The sequence below is a fragment of the Loxodonta africana genome, chromosome 1, assembly GCF_030014295.1.
Source record: "Loxodonta africana isolate mLoxAfr1 chromosome 1, mLoxAfr1.hap2, whole genome shotgun sequence".
In the NCBI taxonomy this organism is placed as follows: domain Eukaryota; kingdom Metazoa; phylum Chordata; class Mammalia; order Proboscidea; family Elephantidae; genus Loxodonta; species Loxodonta africana.
In genome coordinates this window covers 218924549-218951345 of record NC_087342.1, presented here as the reverse complement: position 1 = coordinate 218951345, position 26797 = coordinate 218924549, and the positions used below count along the sequence as shown (strand labels likewise).

The 26797-nt window shown below is 40.7% G+C and overlaps 1 protein-coding gene across 1 annotated transcript in view; it reads right to left on the bottom strand.

Annotated features, from left to right (window-relative positions):
• Nucleotides 1–8168, bottom strand: part of GINM1 (glycosylated integral membrane protein 1) — a 35394-nt gene extending 27226 nt beyond the window's left edge. The window contains exons 1-3 of the mRNA XM_023549384.2: nucleotides 8017–8168; nucleotides 2594–2653; nucleotides 2327–2423 (exon numbers count right to left, since the gene is read on the bottom strand). Coding sequence (XP_023405152.2) covers nucleotides 2327–2423; nucleotides 2594–2653; nucleotides 8017–8130 — 271 coding nt within the window. The 5' untranslated portion in view covers nucleotides 8131–8168. The remainder of the gene's footprint in view (nucleotides 1–2326; nucleotides 2424–2593; nucleotides 2654–8016) is intronic.
• Between the last annotated feature and the right edge of the window lie 18629 nt (nucleotides 8169–26797).

Here is a 26797-nt window from a genome sequence, read left to right as displayed (position 1 = left end):
TGTAGCACTGAAGTGCTCACTCATCTATGCCAAGAAATTTGGAAGACATGGTCAACCAACTGGAAGAGATCCATATTCATACCCATTCCAGAGAAAGGTGATCCAACAGAATGTGGAAAATATCAAATATTATTAATACCAAACACAAGTAAAATTTTGCTGAAGGTTATTCAAGAGTGGTTGCAGCAGTATATCAACAGGGAACTGCCAGCAATTCAAGCCAGATTCAGAAGTGGACGTGGAACCAGGGATATCATTGCTGATGTCAGATGGATCCTAGCTGAAAGCAGAGAACACCAGAAAGATGTTTACCTGTGTTTTATTGACTATGCAAAGGCACTGGACTGTGTGGATTAAAACAAACTATGGATAACATTGTGAAGAATCGCAATTCCAGAACACTTAACTGTGCTCCTGAGGAACCTGTACTTAGACCAAGAAGCAGTCATTTGAACAGAAGAAGGGGATTCTGTGTGGTTTAAAATCAGGAAAGACGTGTGTCAGGGTTGTATCCTTTCACCATTCTTATTCAATCTGTTTGCTGAGCAAATTATCTGAGAAGCTGGACTCTAATGAATAACAACACGGCATTAAGATTGGAGGAAGACTCATTAACAATCTGCTTTATGCTGATGACACATCCTTGCTTGCTGAAAGTGAAGAGGGCTTGAAGCACTTGGATGAAGATCAAAGACCACAGCCATCAGTATGGATTACACCTCAACATAAAGAAAACAAAAACCCTCTCAACTGGACCAATAAACATCATCATGATAAATGGAGAAAAGATTGAAGTTGTCAAGGATTTCATTTTACTTGGATTCACAATCAACGTCCACGGAAGCAGCAGTCAAGACATCAAACAAGGTATCGCATTGGGCAAATGTGCTGCAAAAGATATCTTCAAAGTGTTAAAAAGCAAAGATGTCACTTTAAGGACTGAGGTGCGCCTGACCCAAGCAATGGTGTTTTCAATGTCTTCATATGCATATGAAGCTGGACAATGAATAAGAAAGACAGAAGAAGAATCGATGCCTCTGAATTATAATGCTGGCAAAGAAAACCGAACATACCACGGGCTGCCAGAAGAATAAACAAATTTTTCTTGGAAGAAGTACAGCCAGAATACTCAATACAAGCGAGGATGGTGAGACTTTGTCTCACATATTTTGGACATATTATCAGAACGGTCCAGTCCCTGGAGAAGGACATCATGCTTGGTAAAGTAGAGGGTCAGCGAAAAAGAGGAAAACCCTCAACGAGATGGATTGACGCAGTGGCTGCAACAATGGGCTGAAGCATAACAATGATTGTGAGGATGGCCTAGGACCAGTAATGTTTCATTCTGTTGTACATATAGGGTCACTATGAGTCAGAATCAACTCGATGCACCTAACAACAACAGTGATTGATAGAGCGAGTAGAAGTAATTACGTAAGATATTGAACAGCATAATTAATTTAACCTAACTGACACATTTAGAACATCATATCCAAATAATTACCGAGTTTACTTTCTCTACAAGTGTACATAGACAGGAACATTTAATAGTATTGAGCCATGCTGAACACTAAAGCAAGTCTCAAATTTCAAAGGATTGAAATTATACAGAGTATTTTTCTGAGAATAGTGGTGGGACCAGTAAAAATGTCCCAAATGTCTGGAATTTAAGCAATATAACTTCTAAATGACCCATAAGAGAAGGAAATAGCATAACAAATAATTAGAAAATATCCAGACTTAAATGATAATGAAAATATATTACAAATCAAAATGTATAGGATTAAAAAAAAATGTATAGGATGCAAGTGCTTAGAGAGAAATTTCCTACCGTAAATGCATATCTGAAAGTGGGTAATAAGAACACTATATATACTCATATTCTTCATGTCATTTAAATAAAATGGTACATTCCAAAGTAATAGATCTGTTTTTCTTTAGTTCATACAACTCATGATAAAAAAGGTTAAAAAGAAAAACATTACACTGACAATTCATTTTCCTCTTTATTACCTACAATTATGTTAAGCACCCCGCCAAGAGTTTGGCTCTAGCTATTCCATTTGCTACCTCTATGCTCATCCTTACATTGATATCTACCTACGGGAAATGCAATTCTATCCAATCTCATGAAAGGAAAAAAACGAAGTTGCCAGGAATAACCAGTGTAAAGTAAGAAGAGTTTTAAACACATTAGCATTATTATATACTCTTGTAATGATGTATATTTTTAATTTAAAATGGAAATACATAACATCTAAAAATTATGTTTTATCAATTTAGTACTAAAAAACAAGAATTATGTAAATAATTTAGCAGTACTCACCTATTAAAGTTTGACAGCTTATTCGGGTTACACCATTATTTACAGGGAAGTCATTTACATATACCTGTCCACTCTCATAAGTTATGTTAAGAACAACCTTAAAATAAAGCAGCATATACATTAATTCCAATGGTTTACAAATAATGACAAACTCTTCATGTCAAAAATAAATTATCTAACTAAATTATATGCATAGGTAAAAATAAAATAGGTTGCATAATACTTTGCTAAATGATATATTAAAAACATGATCAAAAGGAGACAAACCTGTTCTTGAGATACCTGCCCATCATCTGTCAGGATAGTTACATTAACTCTGATGCCGTCCTGCAAAAACAAATACAGTATTATAGATATGCATTTCACAAATTGAGAACAGTTCAGTTTTCCTTTTCCCTCAAATATAGTTATTGCATAAGCAGTACAACATTAAAAGAATATTTAATTACTCATCATTCGTTTTTAAACTTTATTTATGCCCTTATTTGCAATTTCAATTTTCCATAATCTATACACTTTTTCCATTTAATTGTGAAATATGTCACATAAAATGATCATAAACCAAAAAAACCAAACCCATTGCCGTCGAGTCAATTCTGACTCATAGCGACCCTACAGGACAGAACAGAACTGGCCCACAGGGCTTCCGAGGAGCACCTGGTGGATTTGAGCTGTTGACCTTTTGGTCAGCAGCCGCAGCGCTTAACCACTACACCACCAGGGTTTCCAAAATGATCATATAATATGCAAATATGGAGTTCAAAACATTAGATTAACACTCATGTACTCACTGTTGTTGTGCGCTGTCTAGTCAATTCTGACCCATAGTGACCCTATATGACAGAGTAAAATTGCCCCATTGGATTTCCTAGACTGCTCTGGTGACACAGCGGTTAAGAGTTGTGATGCCAACCAAAAGGTCGGCAGTTTGAATCCACCAGCTGCTCCTTGGAAACCCCAGTGGGGCAGTTCTACACTGTCCTATATGATAGCTCTGAGTCAGAAGTGACTCAACGGCAATGAGTTTGGTTTGGTTTTGGTTAATCTTTATGGGAGCAGATCGCCAGGTCTTTCTCCCATGGAATGCTGGGTAGGTTCAAACAGCCAACTTTTTGTTTAGCGGCTAAGCGCTTAAACATTGTGCCACCAGGGCTCCTTATCCACTCGCTAAACAACGACAAAAAAAAAACCGAAACCTGTTGAAATCGATTTGATTCCAACTTATAGCAACCCTACAGGACACAGTAGAAGTGCTCCACAGGGTTTCAAGGAGCGGTGGTGATTTGAACTGCCGACTTCTTGATTAGTACTCAAGCTCTTAACAACTACCCCATCTACCCCACCTACCCACTACCTAGGTTAAAAACTAGAATATTACCCATGCCTTAGCCTCTGCATGACCTTGTCACATTCCCCTCCCTGCTCTCAGAAGAAATCCCTGTACTGACTTCCATATTAATCATTTCTTGCTTTGTTTTGTAGTTTCCCTACGTATTTCTCTCTAAATAATATATTGTTTAGTTTTATCGGTGTCTGAACTTTATGTGAGTGGAACCATATTGAACGTACTCTTCTGGAACTTGTTTCTTTTATTCAAAATTGTTGATGCACGCAGCTGTAGTCATTTATTTGCATTGCTGTGTTATATTGCATTGTATGTTTATCAACTGAATTACACATTCCACTACCAATGGACATTTGAATTGTTTCTTTTCTTTTTAAACAACATGGCTATGGCTCTTTTTGAATGTGTCTTCTAGTGTCTACAGACAAGTATCTCCAGTCCACAGTTTTAGTGCCTTCCAAGGTAATGGTTAAAAGCAGTCTACCCTAATATTTAAGATTACTAATGACATATTTTCTATAAAGAAAGTACAGTTTTGAGAAGTATTCACCATTGACCATATCAAAGACAATTCGTCATTTATAAACCAAATCCTTCTCCTTAGGTTTATTCACAGATAGATGCTGTCATGGTAGAATAAAAGTAACACTCCTCTAAAATACTTTTTCTTCGGGTTGTATACACATCTCCGAAAACAGGAAAATTATTTACAAACATCAAAACTAATATACAAGTGCATTTTTTTGGTACTGTGACTATTACCAGTACTTTAGATATTTCCATCAGACGACAGAATGGGACTGAAGTGATTTTATGAGGTTGAGCTGATTCCAGACAACTCATAGAACGGGATTCCTGGCGTGTAAGGCCCACAGCATGCATTCAGGCTGACTTTGGAACACTCCCCAACTCCCACAGGCACCTAGGAATCTTTCAGACCAGTGATTCCTCAGAGCCAGCCCAGCTTTCTCCTGGCCCACCCTGATCTAGAATTAAGCTTGGGTTAGAACCAATACACTTACCCCTGGAACCAACCAACGTTCAGTAAGCCACTGAGACGATGGCTATATTGTTTTGTGTCCAAACGCCAGTAAAAAATTCCCGTTTTCAAATGAGAGACTCTGTTAACTGAAGACTATTGTTATTCTAACAACCCAGAGATAATCCTCAAATAATGTTGTTCTAAGAAACTTTCTTATAGCTTCTTCCTTTCAGCAGTGAACGTATCCTATACTGTCAGTAATTTATCACACTTACATACATTATTTGTCTAGTAGAATACCTACCTACTGCTGTCGATTCAATTCTGACTCATAGCGACCCTACAGGACAGAGTAGAATTGCCCCACAGGGTTTCCAAGGAGCGCCTGGCAGATTCGAACTGCTGACCTTTTGGTTAGCAGCCGTAGCACTTAACCACTACGCCACCAGGGTTTCCTAGTAGGATACAGGGTTTGTAAAAGACAATTAACAGACACTGTTGTTGTTGCTGTGTGCCATCGAGTTGATTCCAACTCATAATGATCCTGTAGCATACTGTATTCTCTGAAGAGGACCAAGTTCAATGAAGCTCTTTTTGGTCCTTCGGAATGATTTTATTTCAGAAGGGAATCTGACCCCTTACTGCTTGAGGTTCTGAGCCAGGTCATATTTCTTGCTCTTCCTGAGAGACTCTGACTTAACTGGAAGTTCAGGCTTTTGAGCCAGAGTGGCATGTACTTACAAAGTGGGTGGCAGACCTGAAAAGTTTCTCCCCACCCATTTTCAATTCTTCCTTCTAATTCCTTCACTAATATGATGTCCACCTGAGGCACAACTAGTTTCCAAAGGACAAAGGTAAGAGATAAACCTGCTGCCACTGAGTTGATTCTAACTCATAGCGACCCTATGGGACAGAGTAGAACTGCCCCATACGGTTTCCAAGGCTGTAATCTTTACGGGAGCAGACCGCCAAATTTTTCTCCTGCAGAGCAGCTGCTGAATTCAAACCACTGACCTTTTGGTTACCAGCCGAGCTCTTAACCACTGCGCCACCAGGGCTCTTAAAGGTAATAGATACCTGGTTTAAAATAAATGAGTGAGTTTGAGGGAAATATATGAAATATACAGTTATACATACAAGAAAATAAGTGTCCTCTGGATGCCTCTCTTTGGTGACCAAGTTACTTTAATATTAGAAGAATGCACTATAAAAACTTGTTATTTTACAATCTTGTGTAACCTCTACTTCTGACAACTGCAAATGTAAACAGAACAGAAAGATGCTTATACTCCAATAGATATGAGTCACGGAGGGGAGATGAGAACGTTCCTGGCTTCGATCGGTTTTCTTAAATTTAGACAAGCATGGACAGAATGATGGACAGATGGGCAGATAATGTGATAACAGTAAAATGTGTAGTCTAGATCTGCACTATTAATACGGTACCCATTAACCAAAGGTGGCTATTTAAATTTCAGTTAATTAAATAAAGTTAAAAACTCAGTTCTCAGTTACATGGCCACATTTCAAGCGCTCAATAGCCACAGTGCTCTAGAGGCCACTGCAATAATGGACAAAGCCGATACAGAACCACCACTGCAGAAAGTTCTACTGTGCAGCACTTACCTCATACAGCGGCCACTGTAAAATGCTATCAGATTTTCTGTATGTTTGAAAATTTTCACAGTAAAATGTTGAAGAAAAATTAGATCAGGCAGATTAAGCTTCCTGTCTAAGTATTTCCAAGTAATGAAATATAATCTGCTCAGCATTCGCTTTATGTATGAAATTCTGAGTTTAGAACTAGACTTTCCAAAAGTGGAATCAAGATAGAAGAAAGAAGAAATGAATGATGACATCACTACGGGCCCACCCATAAAACCTGCTGCTGTCGAGTCGATTCCAACTCATAGCGACCCTACAGATGCAGTAGAACTGCCCCATACGGTTTCCAAGGAGCATCTGGTAGACTCAAACTGCCAACCTCTCGGTTAGCAGCCATAATTCTTAACCACTGAGCCACCAGGGTTTCCTACCAGCCCACAATACAGTGTATTTTAATTTTGAAGTCAAAATGCATTTTTTTCAGGTTATATGGACAGACACAAAATGTTTCTTGGGTTCATAAATCACTATGATGAATCTTTAAAATCTGAAAAAGGGGGAAATGTCCACATTTCCAGTACTTTAACAATTATTTCATTTTTGAAAATCACAGTTTTAACCAGTTGCAACTGTGGTTCACATACAATTTCAGATACAAGTGGTTCTCAGAGCTGGCAATGTTGTGGCTTCCTGAAATGCCCCAGCAGAAGTGATACTCAGATATGCTCATTATTTTCGTACCCAGGGAGATGAAGGCCGTAACTTTAAAACATTATGATGCCAGTCACAGCCGTATTTATTTTACTCAAGTCTTGACAAATAAGAAAGGTGAACCTACGTAGTTCTTTTTTTAAAAAAACTCACGTTTTAAAATCTTTGACTTTTTCCCTACCATTCCATTCATCTGAAGAAAAGCAAATACTGGTTTAGGTCAGCACGACTCCATGGCAAAAAAACGGTGAAAACCAGTCGCCAGCCTTTAATACTATGGCCAATGGCTCTCCAATTTTAGCCCGCATCAGAATCACCCGACAAAACCAAAAACCCGTTGCTGTCCGGTCCATTCCAACTCATAAGGACCCTGTAGGATCACCCCCAGCGCTTGTTAAAACACGGACTGCGAGTTCCCAGGTGATGCTGGGGCTGCTGGTCCCCGTCCCTCGTGGAGAGCCCCTTTCTGACATCCACCAAGACAGAAGGCAGGTCAGCTGACAGCTCTTCTGGCCCGTGGACCCGCCTGCATGGCCGTCCTTCTGGGTCGCCGGGCCCGAGCGGACAGAGCCGCGCCGTCCATCAGCAGGTGGCCTGGAAACACTCTCCTTCTAATTGAGCAACTTCCACATTTCCGAGCACATAAACATTGCCTTGCCGAGTGCCCGGCTCTGCCCCAGGCCGGCGCCATTACGAGCCGCTGAAGTTACTCCTGGTCACGCACTTTGGACAATCGAGCCCGTCGGAATCGGCGACGCTCTGGACCGCTACCAGAATCTAAGTTCTGCTGCACACGGTTCCCTCACACATCCAAGGGCCCCTCTCGGTCCCCTGCCTTTCTCCCGTCTCCTCTACCCACCCCCGTCCCCATTTCCCTGAGTGCTTCTCCGCACCCCTCCTTTTGCAGAGCAGGACCCCCAGCCCTCGCCGGCCTGCCAGGAGTCCGAGGTGTCGTTGCGGACGCCTCAGCCCACGGTCGCTGTCCGGGCCCACGGGAGGGTCCGGGAGCCGAGCCAGGAGCGGCCGGGCCGCGTCGCCCTGCCCTACCTTTGGGGCTCGGGACAGCAGCTCCGGTGTTCTGGTCGTCAGCTCCTCGGCGGTCGGCAGGGCCAGGAGCAGGAGCAGCCGGAGGGCGAGCGGCGCCCGAGGAGCGCCCTCCATCTTGGACACCCCGGCAGCGGTGGGCGGTGGGGAGCTGAGCGGTGAGCCGGTGCGAAGGGCGGTGCTGGGGCGGGGCCTTCCACGTGGGCGGGGCCTCGGCCGGGGGCGGGGTCTCCAAGGGCGGGGCCTTCCACGGGGCGGGGCCTCGACCGGGGGCGGGGTCTCCAAGGGCGGGGCCTTCCACGGGGCGGGGCCTTCCACGGGGCAGGGCCCCGGGACCTCTGCAGAAGCAGCGGCTGAGGTCCGGGGCTAGCGGAGGTCTGGGGCTAGCCGGCAGCGTGCACCCGGGGGGAAGCACAGTCAAATCAGGGAAGATCCGATTCCATTATTAAACTGATGCATTTTAAAATTAGTATACACCGTATATACAAAGGAAACCCTGGTGGCGTAGTGGTTAAGAGGTACGGCTCCTAACCAAAAGGTCGGCAGTTTGAATTCACCAGACGCTCCTTGAAACTCTATGGGGCAATTCTCTTCTGTCATATAGGGTCGCTATGAGTTGGAACCGACTCTATGGCAGCCGCGTACGTACAAATTTCTCTCTCTCTCTCTGTGTGTGTGTGTGTACATATAAGGAGACCTGGTGATGCAACGGTTAAATGCTCGGCTGCTGAGGAAAGGTTGGCCATTGGAACCCACCCATGGCTCTGTAGAGACAAGACCTGTCAATCTGTTTCTGTAAAGATTACAGCCAAGAAAACCCTATGAGGCAGTTCTACTCTGTCACATGGGGGCTATGAGTTGAAATTGACTTGCCGGCACCTACCACCACCACCGTGTATGTATATATGTATGAAAGTGACAGTATTTCAGGATAATATATCACATGTGAAGCGGGTTGTTATCGCTGTTTGGTGCCTTGTGGTGGGTTCTGACTCATAGCGACTCCATGTACAACAGAACAAAACACTGCCTGGTCCAGTACCATCCTCACGATCATGGATTTCTATGCTTGAGCCCATTGTTGCAGCCACTGTGTCAATACCTCTCATTGAGGGTCTTCCTCTTTTTCACTGACCCTCTACCTAACCAAGTATGATGTCCTTCTCCAGGGACTGATCCCTCCTGATAACATGTCCGAAGCATGTGAGACATAGTCTCGCCGTCGTTGCTTCTAAGGAGCATTCTGGTTGTAATTATTCCAAGACAGATTTGTTTGTTCTTTCAGCAGTCCATGGTATATTCAATTTTCTTTGCCAACACCACAATTCAAAGGCGTCGATTCTTCTTTGGTCCGCCTTATTCATTGTTCAGCTTTCACATGCATAAGATATGATTGAAAATACCGTGGCTTGGATCAAGCTCACCTTAGTCTTCAAGGTGACATCTTTGCTCTTCAACACTTTAAAGAGGTCTTTTGCAGCCAATTTGCCCAATGCAATGCATCATTTGATTTCTTGACTGCTACTTCCATTGGTGTTGATTGTGGATCCAAGTAAAATGAAATGCTTGACAACTTCAATCTTTTCTCCATTTATCATGATGTTGCTTATTGGTCCAGTTGTGAGGATTTTTGCTTTCTTTATGTTGAGGTGTAATCCATACTAAAGGCTGTGGTCTTTGATCTTCATCAGTAAGTGCTTCAAATCCTCTTCACTTTCAGCAAGCAAGGTTGTGTCATCAGCATAAGGCAGGGTGTTAATGACTCTTCCTCCTCCCATCCTGATGCCCCACTCTTCTTCATAGAGTCCAGCTTCTCAGATTATTTGCTCAGCATACAGATTGAATAAGTATGGTGAAAAGTTACAACCCTTGTATACCTTTCCTGATTTTAAACCATGCCGTATCCCCTTGTTCTGTACAAATGACTGCCGCTTGGTCTAAGTACAGGTTCCTCAGGAGCACAGTTAAGTGTTCTTGAATTCCCATTCTTTGCAATGTTATCCATAATTTGTTATGATCCACACAGTCCAATGCCTTTGCATAGTCAATAAAACACAGGTAAACATCTTTCTGGTATTTTCTGCTTTCAGCCATGATCCATCTGACATCAGTAATGATATCACTGGTTCTACGTCCTCTTCTGAATCCATCTTGAATTTCTGGCAGTTCCGTTGTCAATATACTGCTGCAGCTGTGGAGGGGGTATTTTTATTAAATCGATAGTTCCCAACCTTGGCTGCACAAGGGAATTGCCTGGGCAGCTTTAAAAAAGTATGGTGGCGGGGTTTTCTGGAGCAAAGAGTTTCTGATAATTAGTCTGGGCTGATGATTGGGTGCCAGTACTTTTTAAAGTTTTCCAGGTGATTTTATTTTGTAGCCAAAAGGTTGAGTATCAGCCACGCACTAAATAGTCAGCATTCAGGGAACCACTGGAGGCAGTGTGGGGTCTATACTCTTAATTGGAAGCTGGTCCACCTGGGCCCTTGAGGCCTTTCTAGTCAGTTTATCCATAAAATGAAGGAGTTAGACTTTGTTTTTTTAATTTTATGAATCCCTCTAAAGTAGAATTCTCCAAGAAATTCAGACATTTCAGATTAACAGGATTGCATATTGATTGAAAAGAACTTGGAGATGTGGCCATTCAGGCTTAATAAGCAGCATATTTAGTCTGTCTTTGAAATAAAACTTTTGACATGAAAAAGGAAACAAATTTCTGTTTCTCTGTTGGAGCCCATCTTCCCTCTTCCCCTCACCCCCCACCCCATGCCTACTTTTTTCACTAAGGTAGACTAATGGGTGGTACACACCATTAAGCGCTCGGCTAGAAAGGTTGGTGGTTCAGACCCACCCAGAGGCGCCTTGGAAGACAGGACTGGTGATTGGCTTCTGAAAGGTCACAGCCTTGAAAACCCTATAGAGCAGTTCTATTCTACCCACATGGGGTCACCATAAGTTGGAAATTGATTCCACAACAACTAACAACAATGACAACAAACTACAAAACGTTTGGCCAAAGTTTCACTCATTCAACTAATATTTACCCCTTGTCTACTCTGAGACACTTGGCATAATTATTAACTTGCAGGTGATTTTTGCAGTAAAGTCTCACTCTTGGGTTCCATCAACCACTGTCCTTTTCACTGTTTCAGACTATTGGAATTAAAAATGGCATTGGGAAGTGAGAAAACATGTCACTTGTAGATCTGTATAATTTAAATTAGTAACATAAAATTTCAAAGTGAGTATTTATGAACACGCAGTTGGGGAAGATGAGGCAGTCTGTGTTTTCCAACAGAGCCCTTGCCATAGTCTCAGCATCGTTATTCTGCCACTGTCTGTCTCCTCAGCAAGACATAAGCTCCAGGAGGGTAGTGGCCAAACTATAAGGAACAGAGACTACTAGAGTTGTCCCTCAGTAGTGGTTTGTTGGATTAATATCTTCTTGGATCAACAATCAAAGCCCATAGAAGCAGCAGTCAGGATATCAAGCAACGTATTGCATTGGGCAAATCTGCTGCAAAGACCCCTTTACCATGTTAAAAAGCAAAGATGTCACTTTGATGTCTAAGGTGTGCCTGACCCAAGCCATGGTTTTTTCAACTGCCTCATATGCATGTAAAAGCTGAACAATGAAAAAGGAGGATTGTTGGCCAAGAATACTGAATATACCAGGGACTGCCAGAAGAATGAACAAATCTGTCTTTGAGGAAGTACAGACTGCCAGAAGAATTAAAACAAATCTGTCTTTGAGGAAGTACAAGCCAGAATGCTCCTTAGAAGCAAGGATGGCGAGACTTCACCTCACTTACTTTAGACATGTCATTAGGAGGGACCAGTCTTTGGAGAAGGACATCATGCTTGGTAAAGTAGAGGGTCAGCAAAAAAGAGGGAGACCCTCAATGAGATGGGCTGACTCAATAACTGCAACAATAGGCTCAGACATAGCAACAATTGTGAGGATGGCACAGGACTGGGCAACATTTTGTTCTGTTATACATGGGGTCGCTATGAGTTGGGCTGACTCAACGTCACCTAACAACAACGAAGTAGTCTAACCTTGACAGTATTATTTGATAATGAACAATTTTAGTGTTTTGTATGACATGGTTCTCTTTAGGCGGCTGTTTTACTATATGCAAGCATGAGCACCAAGGAATTTTCTGCTAAAATGTCTAACTGAAAAAGTAACAAAACGTTAAAAAAAAAAAAAAACCCTTGGCGGAGAGTTGCACACGTCATCCATTGGAAGATCCAGCTTGGTACACTCAGCCTTCATATTAATCTGTGAAACAAAAACCAGAAATAACTTGGCAGTCGCTTACATGACAAATCCTTTGATGTTAATACGGTATGTACATTGCTATTGGCTCATGACAACTTGATTTCTTTGCTCATAAAACCCATCTGAAAGAGTTCAATTTGCCTAGCACACCAGCTCAGTGTAGGTTCTGTGCACATTAGACACTCTATGCTCTTTGTAGATAATCTTTCATATAGCAGAAGCTATTCTAAAAGATTTCTAATACCTTAGAAAACAAAGTTTTTTCTATCATCAAATAATTCCCTTTGATTCCAAACCTTGGTCTTTTCCTTTTTCAGCAACCGATTTTATTATTATTTCCATCATCCCCACCACCCAAACTTCTATTCATGTTTTTCTACAGTCGAAAAGCAGGCTTGATGCCAAATGGAAATCTGGGACATGGTCTGTATCTGTTTCCAATTTCCAGGAGAGGGTGAGTCATTGCACTTCTATTACAACACAGTCTACCCTAGAATTTCCACAGTTATTCTTCTGCATATTTTTGAACTTCCTGAAAATCCCTAGGAGCTGGCAAAAGAGAGAGCAAGAAAGATATCCCTTACCTGACCTCAAAACCTACTATACAGCTACGGTACTCAGAACAGCCTCATACTAGTACAACAACTGACACATAGACCCGTGGAACAGAATTGAGAACCCAGATTTAAATCTGTCCACCTATGGTCAGTCGATCTTTGACAAAGTACCAAATTCATTAAATGGGGACAAGACAGTCTTTTTAACAAATAGTGCTGGCAAAACAGGATGACTGTCTGTAAAAAATGAAACTAGACCCATATGTCACACCATGCTAACTCAAAATGGGTCAAAGACCTAAATGTAAAAGCTAAAATGATAAAGATTATGGAAGAAAAGATGGAGACAATGTTAGGGGCCCTAATACATGGCACAACTATTACACAAACCATAAATAATAGTGCACAAACACCAGATGAGAAACTAGATAACTGGGAGCTCCTAAAAATCAAACACTTATGCTCATCAAAAGACTTCACCAAAAGAGTAAAAGGAGAACCTACAGACCAGGAAAAAACTTCTGGCTATGACATATCCAACAAGGGTATAATCTCTAAAATCTATTGAATACGTCAACACCTCAACAACAAAAAGACAACTAATCCAATTTAAAAAATGGGCGAAGGATATGACCAGACACTTCACCAGAGAAGACATTCAGGTGGCGAACAGACACATGAGGAAATGTTCACAATCGCTAGCCATTAGAGAAATACAAATCAAAACTACAATGAGATACTATCTCACCCTGACATCACTGCCACTAAAAAAAAAAACCCAGAAAATAACAAATGTTGGTGAGGTTGTGGGGAGATTAGAGTTCTTAGACATTGCTGGTGGGAATGTAAAATGGTACAACCACTGTGGAAACTGACATGGCACCTCCTTAAAAACCTAGAAATTAGAAATATCATAGGACCCAGCAATCCCACTACTAGCAATATATTCTAAAGAAATAAGAGCCATCACACGAATGGACACATTCATACGCATGTTCATTGTAGCATTATTCACAATAGCAAAAAGATGGAAACAACCCAAGTGCCCATCAACAGATGAATAATAAACTATGGTATTTTTATACATACACAGGGGAACACTATGCAAGGATAAAGAACAATGATGAATCTGTAAAGGATCTCACAACACGGATGAATCTTCAGGGCATTCTGCTGAGTGAATTAAGTCAATCACAAAAGGACAAATATTGTATGAAACCATTATAATAAGAACCCAAGGAAAGGTTTACACACTGGGAAAAATAATCTTTGGTGGTTACTAAGGAGGGGAGGAATGGGGAGGGGAAATCATTAATTAGATAGTAGACAAGTGGTAACTTTGGTGAAGGGAAAGACAACACATGATATAGTGAAAGTCAGCACAACTTGACCAAGTCAAAGTCATAGAAACTTCTAAACACATCCAAACATCTTGAGGGACCAAGCTACTGGGGCTGAGGCTGAGGACCATGGTCTCGGGGAACATCTAGGTCAATTGGTATAACATATTTCAAAAAGAAAACATTGTACATCTTACTTTGGTGAGTAGCGTCTGGGGTCTTAAGAGCTTGTGAGCAACCACCTAAGATACATCTATTGGTCCCATCCCATCTGGAGCAAAGGACAATGAAGAAAACCAAAGACACAAGGAAAATATTAGTCCAAAGGACTAGTGGGCCACACGAACCAGAGCCTCTACCAGCCTGAACCCAGAAGAAATAGACGGTGCCTGGCTACCACCACCAACTGGTCAGATAGGGATCACAATAGAGGGTCTCAAACAGAGCAGGAGAAAAAATGTAGAACAAAATTCAAATTTGCACTCACTCAAAAAAGACCAGACTTACTAGTCCGAGAGAAACTGGAAGAACCCCTGAGACTATGACCCTCTGATTGACCCCCTGATACCCTGCTAACTCAGAAGCGAAGCCACTCCCGAAGTCCACCTTTCAACCAAAGATCAGACAGGCCTATAAAATAAACAATAACACATGTGAGGAATGTGCTTCTTAGTTCAATCAAGTATAGGAGATCAAATGAGCAACACCTGCCGAAAAGCAAAGATGAGAAGACAGGAAGGGACAGGAAAACTGGATGAATGGACACAAGGAATCCAGCATGGAAAGGGGAGGGAGGAGAATGCTGATACAATGTGGGGATTGCAACCAATGTCAGAAAACAATTTGTGTATACATTTTTGAATGAGAAACTAATTTGCACTGTCAAATTTCACCTAAAGCACAATAAGATTAAAATATATATATATATATATCCCTTTTGCATCTCCAAAGTCATTCACAAATTTAGTTATTGTACTTTTTTGTAAGAGATCAGTCACAACTTTTATCTTTGCCTGCTACCTTATTTTTTTCTAAGATATTTAACAACTGCTTTTACTGTAACCTTGTCTGTGTATTTAGAAATGAATTTCATTAGACTCAGGATGATACGAGACTTTTCTCATATTAAGAACATCTGACCCATAGAAATATCATCATTGTAGCAGCCAGCATTTATTACGTTAAAGCTTTAAGTATTATTTAAACTTCACAACAACCTAATGACATGAGTATAATTTACGATCCCGTTTTTTATATACGAAACAGATTTATAGCGATTAAACACTCCTCCCTGAGTTCCAGGGTAAGTGATAAACCCTAGCGTTCTAAGCCAACATGCTATACCAGTTTGCAATGAAAGTAGAAGGTGACATAGCTCATTTGATTTGTTTTTATACATTCATAGAGATGATTATAAAAGATGCAATTCACTGACTTTCTAAAAACATGAGCTGGGTTGGGAGAAACGGAGAAAAAGGGAAAGTGTGGGAGGTTTTTGCCTGTTTCTCTCCCACCAACAACAGCACTGGAATCAGAGGGGCTTCAGGGCCGAGATGCAGCCCCTGCTCCCTGCTCCCGGCTAGCTGTCCAACAACTATGAAAACAACGGTGTGTCCCAAAGGTGTGCAGAAATGTGCCGTGACCGAGGATCTTAAAAAGTGTACAGTAAATTAGTGTTTAATTGCTACCCTGATAAAAACCGTGAAAATAAAAGATTAAAATAAGCATCCCAGATACAGGAGATTTTTTCAGATTCAGAAAAACAGGATATCTGTGACAAATAATTGCAAGAAAGATTAAACACTGGAGGTGAAAATCATTTTGAGGGTATGTTTGAGAATGATTTTATATTCAGCAACCCAAGTAAGTAGGTAATATTTTTGTGGAAAAAACTATTTTCTTTCGTGGTCTTTGACTTTTTATGACATTTTTAGCAATGGAAGAGGCCCCCATGTGGAAGAGAAGCAAAGTGCAGGATGTGTTTCCTCTGCCTTCAGTCAACGGTGCCAGTCACTGTGTGTGATGGTTAATTTTAGTGGCTAGTCTATGATTCCCAGTGGTTTGGCCAGACACATGACTTGGTTGCTGTTCTGTAACGTAACATAATGTAATTTAATGTGATGTAATGTCATGCAAGGTAACATAATCACTTCCTATGATGTGATCTGTAGTGATCAACCAATCAGTTGAAAGGGGAGTTTCCTTGGGAGTGTGGTTGCTCTCCTAAATATGAATGGTTATTCTGACATCTCTTTCTCTCTCTCTTTCTGTCTCTTTCTACTTCGCAGTCTTCTTGTCGCCTGATCTACTGATCTTGGGACTTGACAGGTCCCACAATCCCATAAGCCATATCCTTGAAGTAAATCACTCCCTTCCTCTCTCTCACTACACACGTACACACACACACGCAGTCGGCCCTTTGTATCCACAGGTTCCACATCCACAGATTCAAGCAACCATGGAGAGAAGATATTCGAAAAAAAGACTTTTTTTTTCTTGTCATTATTCCCTAAACAATACAGTATAACAACTATTTACACAGTATTTATATTATATTAGGTATTATAAGTAGCCAAGAGATGATTTAAAGTATACAGGAGGATGTGTGCAGGTTATATGCAAACACTACGTCATTTTATATAAGGGACTTCAGCATCTGTGGATTTTGGAACCAATCTTCCACAGATACTGAGGGTCGACTGTGTGTATATATACACATAAATACACTCACATATACATCCATATATATATATATATCTATATATATACAAGTGTGTATATACATACACAATCATAAATATATACAATATATAGTCATGTATATACATACAGTTGTATATATATATGGAGCCCTGGTGGCGCAGTGGTTGAGAGCTCAGCTGTTAACCAAAAGGCCAGCAGTTCAAATCCAACAGATGCTCCTTGGAAACTCTATGGGGCAGTTCTACTCGGTCCTATAGGGTCGCCATGAGTCAGAACCAACTCAATGGCAACGGGTTTTATTATATATATATACATACATACATACAGTAGTATGTATATGGTATTATATATATACCCAATAAAAACCCCGAAACCATTACCGTTGAGTCGGTTCCGACTCATAGCGACCCTATAGGACAGAGCAGAACAGCGTCATAGGGTTTGCAAGGAGCAGTTGGTGATTTGAACTGCTGACCTTTTGGTTAGCAGCTGAACATTTAACCACTGCGCCATCAGGGCCCCGTTATACATATGTATATACATATATATATACGTATATATACACAGTATAAAGGTCAAGCCCATTGCCATTGAGTCGATTACCACTCATAGTGACCCTACAGGACAGAGTAGAACTGCCTCATAGGGCTTCCAAGGAGCAGCTGGTGGATTCCAACTGCCGACCTTTTTTGATTAGTGCCAAGCTCTTAACCACTTGCCACAAGGGCTCTCTCTCTATATATATACATATACATATACCATATATATCTATACATATACATATACTAAAACCTGTGAAAGCCAGAACCTATGTAAGGCAGAAACCTGTCAGAGTAGGAAAACTCAAGTATTTTCCACTAAAACGAGCAATAGAAAACTGGTAAGACTACACCCTGTCTAAAGCAGAAAATTTGCAAGACCTGGAAAAACAATGCAGTCCCAAGTTCCAGCTGCCACAGGTTTCACTGTATGTATATCTGACCGGTTCTGTTTCTCTAGGAAACCCTGACGAAGACATTGTGTTAATCAGTGGTGCTACAAAAATAAACGTGAAAACATTCTTTTCCTCGGGGACCTCACAGTCCAGTGAGGAAGACAAACAAATAAATAGAAAATAACTGATGCACTCAAATGAAGACATATATTAGGTGCATCTGAAGAGTCAGAGATGAAGACAGAGAAGCAGGATTTCCATCTATGTTAGGGAACATGATCTTCACCTTCTAGGCTGCAGATTGGCAGCAGGGAGAGTAGTGAGAAGGTTACTTCAATACTCTGAGAAATCATGAGGCATTAAAACAATGAGATGCAGTGAGAAGGGATGATCAAGAGGTAAGAGGAAAAATAGGACAGTGGTTTTACTGAAACCAAGGAAGAAGAGAGTTTTAAGAAGCAGGGAATGGTCAACAGGTCAAATGATGCAGATGGATCAAATAAAGTAAGAACTGAGTTATGTTCATAGGATTTGACAATTAGGAAGTCATTAGAAACTTTAGTGAGTGCCCTTTCACTAGGGATGGAAGTCAAGCCGCATTTGGGTAAGGTGAATGGAAGGTGAATCTTGCCCTTAGTGGGTTTATAGTCCAAGATTTGAATTTGTATATTAAATAATAATAATGTAAGGTAGCTTATACTGTGTTGGATGAAAGGTACGGGTAGCATGTCCTATAGGAATTCAGAAGAAGCAATGTTTGCAGAGAAGTCAGAGTTGTGGGAGGGTTTGTAGTAAAAATTATTTTTCTTTAAAAAAAAATGTATGTAAGAATTAGAGAATAAAATCCAGTGGGGAAGATAACTTAGGTAAGTATAACATTTCAAGCAAAGGTATAGAAATAGGAATGCTTATGTCACTTTCAGAGAAAAATGAGATCAATTTGTTTAGAGTAGAATGTTCCTGGAGCAAAATGAAGGAAAATGAATTTAGAGAGAAAAGTTATAAATAAATCCATTGCCATTGAGTCAATTTCAACTCATACCGACCCTGAAGGGCAGAGTAGAACTGCCGTATAGGGTTACCAAGGCTACAATCTTTACAGAAGCAGACTGCCACATCTTTGTCCCATGGAACAGCCGTTGAGTTTGAACCATTGACCATTCAGCTAGCAGCTGAGTGCTTAATCACTGTGCCACCAGAGCTCCTAAGTTATAAATAAAATAAATCTTGGAATTTTTGTTTTTAAAAGTTATAAATAGAAGCAAAAAATTTCAAGATTTATTTTATTTAACAAACACTTTCTTAGCACCTGCTGTTCTAAATGCTTTACTAGTATTGACTCTGAATCCTCATAACCATCCAATGAGACAAGACCTGTATCAGTTATATTGCTGAATTACATATTACCACAAAATTTAGTGACAAAAACAACAACTACTGGCTGCTTATGTACAACCAAAAACCTCATGGGATTTGGTTTCTTGGCTTGGGGGTTTAGTGTCATGGTTTCAGGGGACATCCCAGTTAATTGGCCTAATAACATGTTTAGTGCTTCTATTCTACCTCCCAGTTTGTTGCATAGTGCCTGGGGTCTTAACAGCCTGTAGGAGACCATCCAAGACACATCAATTGGTCTGTATTCACCTGGAGCAACAGAGGAAGAAGAAGAGTCAGGGAATGGGAGGAGGACATGGAATGTCTGCTAATTGCCTCCATGAACAACTGTCTCCTTTGCCATGAGACCAGAAGAACTAGATGGTGCCTGGTTACCATTACTGAATGTTTTGACCAAAGACTCTTTAGAAGAATTCTGATCAAATGGTGGAAAATACAGACAGCAATTCAAATTCTCAGAGAATCCATATTTTTTGGAGCCATTGAGGCTGATTGATCCCCTGAAACTACTGCCCTTAGATGATCTTTAAACCTTAAACCAAAAATGTCCCCAGAAGTCTTCTTAAAACCAAACAACAGTTTAGCTTAACTAGTAAAAAAGGTCTGCCTTGAGCATTATGCTCTTTTAAGAACTATATATATGTGATCGAAATGACAACAGCAACTTGAAAGGAAACTTAGGGGGCGGTGAATGAATAAGGAAAAAGAAATGACACCTTTGAATTATGGTGTTGGTGAAGAATATTGAATATACCACGGACTGCCAAAAGAACGAACAAATCTGTCTTGGAAGAAATACAGCTAGAATACTTCTTAGAAGCAAGGATGGCGAGACTTCATCTCACATACTTTGGACATGTTATCAGGAGGAATCAGTTCCTAGAGAAGGACATCATGCTTGGTAAAAAGTAGAGGGTCAGTGGAAAAGAGGAAGACCCTCAATGAGATGGATTGACACCGTGGCTGCAACAATGGGCTTAAGCATAACGATGATTGTGAAAATGGCACAGGACCAGGCAGTGTTGTACATAGGGTCACTATGGGTCGGAACGGACTCGATGGCACCTAACAACAACAACAATCTGTTAATTAATAACAGCATCATAAGTCATACTGTATCATTTCCACCATACTGTATTGGTCAAAGCAAGTTGCAAGGCCATCCCAGATTCAAGAGGTGAAGAAAAAGACTCTACTTCTTAATGGAAGTGGCTGCAAAATATTGTGACCATTTTTCAATCTCTCAGAGTCTTCTCTCTGGCCATAATTATTTACCCTCTTCCCACTTAAAAGATATGCTTACCTTTCCTCTGAAAACCTCATCCTATTACTGCATCAGGGTCAAGTTTAATGTACAGAATGTCTCTTCTAAATCATGTCCACATGCAATGCGCTACTTGGATAGGGCTCCTGTTGATCTATAGACCTACAACCTAGAAAAGACAAGTTATTTGAACTCATCATACCCAACATACAATGGTGAGACAGAGAGAGGATGACTGCAATAGACATTATCGTCTAACTAAGCAGTTAGACAATAGTAGTTACTGATCCGAAGCGATTTTCAAAGCTACCTTGCCTGTTCCTACAATTCTGCATGCAGAGAGTCTTCTGTTTCCTGGGAAGAGTTCCATAATCTATTGTGCTCCTTACCTCTTATCTCTACCCTCAAGATTCTTGGTTCTACTCTCTGAGATATCTGTCCTTTTCGATTAGAAAGTACCCTTAGTTTTTGTTTGCATCTAAGTAACTTTTTTGCCCATAGAAAGATGAGGAACCAGAGGCTTCTTTTCATTTCAACTATCCCTCTTAGTCCAAGCTGATACAACTCTTTTAAAAACATTGTATGTTTCTTGTGAATCTGATTGGAGCTAACATTCTTAATTTCTTAATTCATCACAGTCACAATGTGGTCTTGTCTGATGTTGTGTTCTATGAAAATGTAACTGTTCAACAGAATACCAAGGGCTAGCTGTGAGTGCCAGGCCAGCTCCTAGCAACACCAAGGCTAGCTGATAGTGTCATGTCAGCTTCTGGTTGTCAGGGGCTGCATTTCTCTTTCTTAGAAGGTAACTGCAATGTGTACAGCTTTACTGACAATATTAAATACAAATTTACAGCAATTTGAAAATACACCTGTACATTTCCTAAGATAGCCAAAGTTGAAACATTAAACTTTATGGTGACAGGGTTATTGCAATGGTGTCTGAGTACTGGTGTGATATTTAATATTATTAATAAAATTTCATGTTTTTAAAACTCCGTGGATTATTTAGAAGTTTGTTCTTATTTTATACTGTTTATTTTGAAATATTTTTTAAGTTCCTGTTTTCACAACCAACTGCAGTGATTAACGGTTCAAACTAGAGACAGACTATGTATTTGCTTTTAGTAGAAAAATCAGTCCCCCACGTGTCTGTCAGTTCATCGTACTGTGGGGGTTTGCGTGTTCCTGTGATGCTGGAAGCTATGCCACCAGTATTCAGATACCAGCAGGGTCACCCATGGAGGACAGGTTTCAGCTGAGCTTCCAGACTAAGACAGATTAGGAAGAAGGACCCAGCAGTCTACTTCTGAAAGCATTAGCCAGTGAAAACCTTATGAATAGCAGCGGAACATTGTCTGCTATAGTGCTGGAAGATGAGCCCCCCAGGTTGGAAGGCACTCAAAAGATGACTGGGGAAGAGCTGCCTCCTCAAAGTACAGTCAACCTTAATGACGTGGATGGAGTAAAGCTTCTGGGGCCTTCGTTTGCTGATGTGGCATGACTCAAAATGAGAAGAAACAGCTGCAAACATCCATTAATGGGCGGAACCTGGAATGTACGAAGTATGAATCTAGAAAAATTGGAAATTGTCAAAAATGAAATGGAATGCATAAACACTGATATCCTAGGCATTAGTGAGCTGAAATGGACTGGTATTGGCCATTTTGAATCAGACAATCATATAGCCTACTATGCTGGGAATGACAGCTCGAAGAGGAGTGGTGTTGCATTCATCGTCAAAAAGAACATTTCAAGATCTATCCTGAAATACAACGCTGTCAGTAATAGGATAACATCCATACGTCTACAAGGAAAAAAAAAATTTTTTTTTAAAAAAAAAAAAACAAGGAAGACCAGTTAAATACGACCATAATTCAAATTTACGCACCAACCACTAGGGCCAAAGATGAAGAAATAGAAGATTTTTATCAGCTGCTATAGTCTGAAATTGATCGAACACGCAATCAAGATGCATTGATAATTACTGGCGACTGGAATGCGAAAGTTGGAAACAAAGAAGAAGGATCAGTAGTTGGAAAATATGGCCTTGGTGATAGACACAATGCTGGAGATCGAATGATAGAATTTTGCAAGACCAACGACTTCTTCATTGCAAATACCCTCTTTCACCAACGTAAACGGCGACTATACACGTGGACCTCGTCAGATGGAACACACAGAAATCAAACTGACTACATCTGTGGAAAGAGACAATGGAAAAGCTCAACATCATCAGTCAGAACAAGGCCGGGGGCCACCTGTGGAACAGACCATCAGTTGCTCATATGTAAGTTAAAGCTGAAACTGAAGAAAATCAGAGCAAGTCCACAAGAGCCAAAATATGACCTTGAGTATATCCCACCTGAATTTAGAGATCATATGAAGAATAGATTTGATGCATTGAACACTAGTGACCGAAGACCAGATGAGTTGTGGAATGACATCAAGGACATCATCTATGAAGAAAGCAAGAGGACATTGAAAAGACAGGAAGAAAGAAAAGACCAAGATGGATGTCAGAAGAGACTCTGAAACTTGCTCTTGAGCGTTGAGCAGCTAAAGCAAAAGGAAGAATTGATGAAGTAAAAGAACTGAACAGAAGATTTCAAAGGGCCGCTCAAGAAGACAAAGTAAAGTATTATAAGGACATGTGCGAAGAGCTGGAGATGGAAAACCAAAAGGGAAAAACACGCTTGGCGTTTCTCAAGCTGAAAGAACTGGAGAAAAAATTCAAGCCTCGAGTTGCAATAGTGAAGGATTCCATGGGGAAAAAATAAAATGACTCAGGAAGCATCAAAAGAAGATGGAAGGAATACACAGAGTCATTATACCAAAAAGAATTAGTTGATGTTCAACCATTTCAAGAGGTGGCATATGATCAGGAACCGATGGTACTGAAGTCCAAGCTGCTCTGAAGGCACTGGCAAAAAACAAGGCTTCAGAAATTGATGGAATATCAATTGAGATGTTTCAACAAACAGATTCATCGCTGGAGGTGCTCACTCGTCTATGCCAAGAAATCTGGAAGATAGCTTCCTGGCTGACTCAAAGAGATCCATATTTATGCCTATTCCCAAGAAAGGTGATCCAACTGAATGTGGAAATTATAGAACAGTATCACTAATATCACACGCAAGCAAAATTCTGCTGAAGATCATTCAAAAATGGCTGCAGCAGTATATCGACAGGGAACTGCCAGAAATTCAGGCTGGTTTCAGAAGAGGACATGGAACCAGGGATATCATTGCTGACGTCAGATGGATCCTGGCTGAAAGCAGAGAACACCAGAAGGATGTTACCTGTGTTTTATTGACTACGCAAAGGCATTCCACTGTGTGGATCATAACAAATTATGGATAACATTGCGAAGAATGGGAATTCCGGAACACTTCATTGTGCTCATGAGGAACCTTTACATAGATCAAGAGGCAGTTGTTTGAATAGAACAAGGGGATACTGATTGGTTTAAAGTCATGGAAGGTGCGCGTCAGGGTTGTATTCTTTCACCATACCTATTCAATCTCTGGAAACCCTGGTGGCGTAGTGGTTAAGTGCTACAGCTGCTAACCAAGAGGGGGGCAGTTCAAATCCGCCAGGCGCTTCTTGGAAACTCTATGGGGCAGTTCTACTCTGTCCTATAGGGTCGCTATGAGTCAGAGTCGACTCGACAGCAGTGGGTTTGGTTATTCAGTCGCTATGCTCAGCAAATGATACGAGAAGCTGGGCTATATGAAGAATAATGGGACATCAGGATTGGAGGAAGGCTCATTAACAATCTGCGTTATGCAAATGACACAACCTTGCTTGCTGAAAGTGAAGAGGACTTGAAGCACTTACTAATGAAGATTAAAGACCACGGCCTTCAGTATGGATTACACCTCAACATAAAGAAAACAAAAATCCTAATGACTGGACCAATGAGCAACATCATGATAAATGGAGCAAAGATTGAAGTTGTCAAGGATTTCGCTTTACTTGGATCCACAATGAACGGCCATGGAAGCAGCAGTCAAGAAATCAAAAGACGCATTGCATTGGGTAAATCTGCTGCAAAGGACCTCTCTAAAGTGTTGAAGAGCAAAGATGCCTCCTTGAAGACTAAGGCGTGCCTGACCCGATCCATGGTATTTTCAATCGCATCATATGCATGTGAAAGCTGGACAATGAATAAGGAAGACCGAAGAATTGACGCCTTTGAATTGTGGTGTTGGTGAAGAATATTGAATATACCGTGGACTGCCAAAAGAAAGAACAAATCTGTCTTAGAAGAAGTACAACCAGAATGCTCCTTAGAAGCAAGGGTGGCGAGACTGCATCTTACATACTTTGGACATGTTGTCAGGCGGGATCAGTCCCTGGAGAAGGACATCATGCTTGGCAGAGTACAGGGTCAGCGAAAAAGAGGAAGACCCTTAATGAGGTGGATTGACACAGTGGCTGTAACAATGAGTTCAAGCATAACAACGATTGTGAGGATGGCTCAGGACAGGGCAGTGTTTCGTTGTGCTGTGCATAGGGTCGCTATAAGTCGGAACCGACTCGACGGCACCTAACAACAACAGGATAATCAATACATGGACATGGTTAAAAAATGCAAAGAATACAAGAGGGTTACGCATGAAAAGTAATACTATGCTAATATTTTGGATATCCATAATCAATCATCCATGCATATACGTATCTATTATCTGTGTACATGTTTTGGTCTTTATATAAACGAGAGTATCTGATAAACCTGCTTTGCTTGGAGTATGTCCAAATATGCATCTTTCCGAAAATAAGCAAATATATCTGCTGAATAAATTCCTAGAAGTTGAAATGTTGAATCAATTATTATGTTCATTTTCATAACCATTGCTTCTTGCACTTCAAAGACATTCCATCAATTCATGCTCCCACCAACAGTATATGAGTGTGTTTCCTCACACTCTTGTCAACACTATGTACTGTTTGGCCTTCACCAATGAAGGAGGGCACCTTCACCAATAACACTGGCAAATCACTGTTATTTTAAGGTGCATTTCTTTCATTCATTCACTCAACAAACATTTACCTATTAGTGCCAGGTTATTATAGGCACTATTGGATACAACAGTAAACAAAGTAGACAAAATTACCTGTATCTTCCTGGAGATTACTTATAGTAACAATAAGGAAATAAATATATTTACAGCATATTACATGGTAAAAGTATTGCTGTTGTCATTGTTAGGTACTGTTAGTCAGTTCTGACTCATCGTGAACCTACGTACAACAGAATGAAACACCACGCAATCCTGTGCCATCCTCATAAACATTGTTATGCTTGAGCCCATTGTTGCAGCTACTGTGTCAATCCACCTTGTTGAGGGTCTTCCTCTTTTTCACTGACCCTCTACTTTATCAAGCATGATGTCCTTCTCCAAGACTGATCACTCCTTATGACATGTCCAAAGTATGTAAGACATAGTCTCACTGTCTTTGGTTCTAAGGAGCATTCTGGTTGTAATTTCTCCAAGACAGATTTTTCGTTCTTCCGGCAGTCCATGGTATATTCAATATTCCTTGCCAACACCATAATTCGAAGAGATTAATTCTTCTTCGGTCTTCTTTGTACATTTGTCCAGCTTTTCCATGTATATGAGATGATTGAAAACACCATGGCTTGGGTAAGGTGCACCGTAGTCTTCAATGTGACATCTTTGCTTTTCAACACTTCAAAGAGGTCTTCTGCAGCAGATTCGCCCAATGTAATGCACCGTTTGATTTGACTGCTGCTTCCATGGGCATTGATTGTGGATCCAAGGAAGATGAAATCCTTGACAATTTCAATCTTTTCTCCACTTATTGTGATGTTGCTTACTGATCCATTTGCAAAGATTTTTTTTCTTTATGTTAGGTGTAATCCAAAGGCTGTAGTCTTTGATCTTCATCAGCAAGTGCTTCAAGTCCTCTTCACTTTCAGCAAACACAGTTGGTAAAAGTAGTATGAGAAAAAGCCGTATAGAGAAAAATAAGTGTATGTTAAAAAAAACAAAACCTGTTGCTGACAAGTCAATTTCAACTCATATTGACCCTATAGGACAGAGTAGAACTGCCCTATAGGGTTTCTAAGGAGTGCCTGATGGATTTGAACTGTGGTTCTTTTTGGTTGGTTAGCAGCTGAGCTCTTAACCACTGCACCACCAGGTCTCAAGTGTATACAAAAAACCCCAAACTCATTGCTGTCGAGGCAATTCTGACTTCCAGCAACCCTATAGAACCGAGTAGAACTGCCCCATAGGGCTTCCTATGAGCAGCTGGTGGTTTTGAACTGCCAACCTTTTG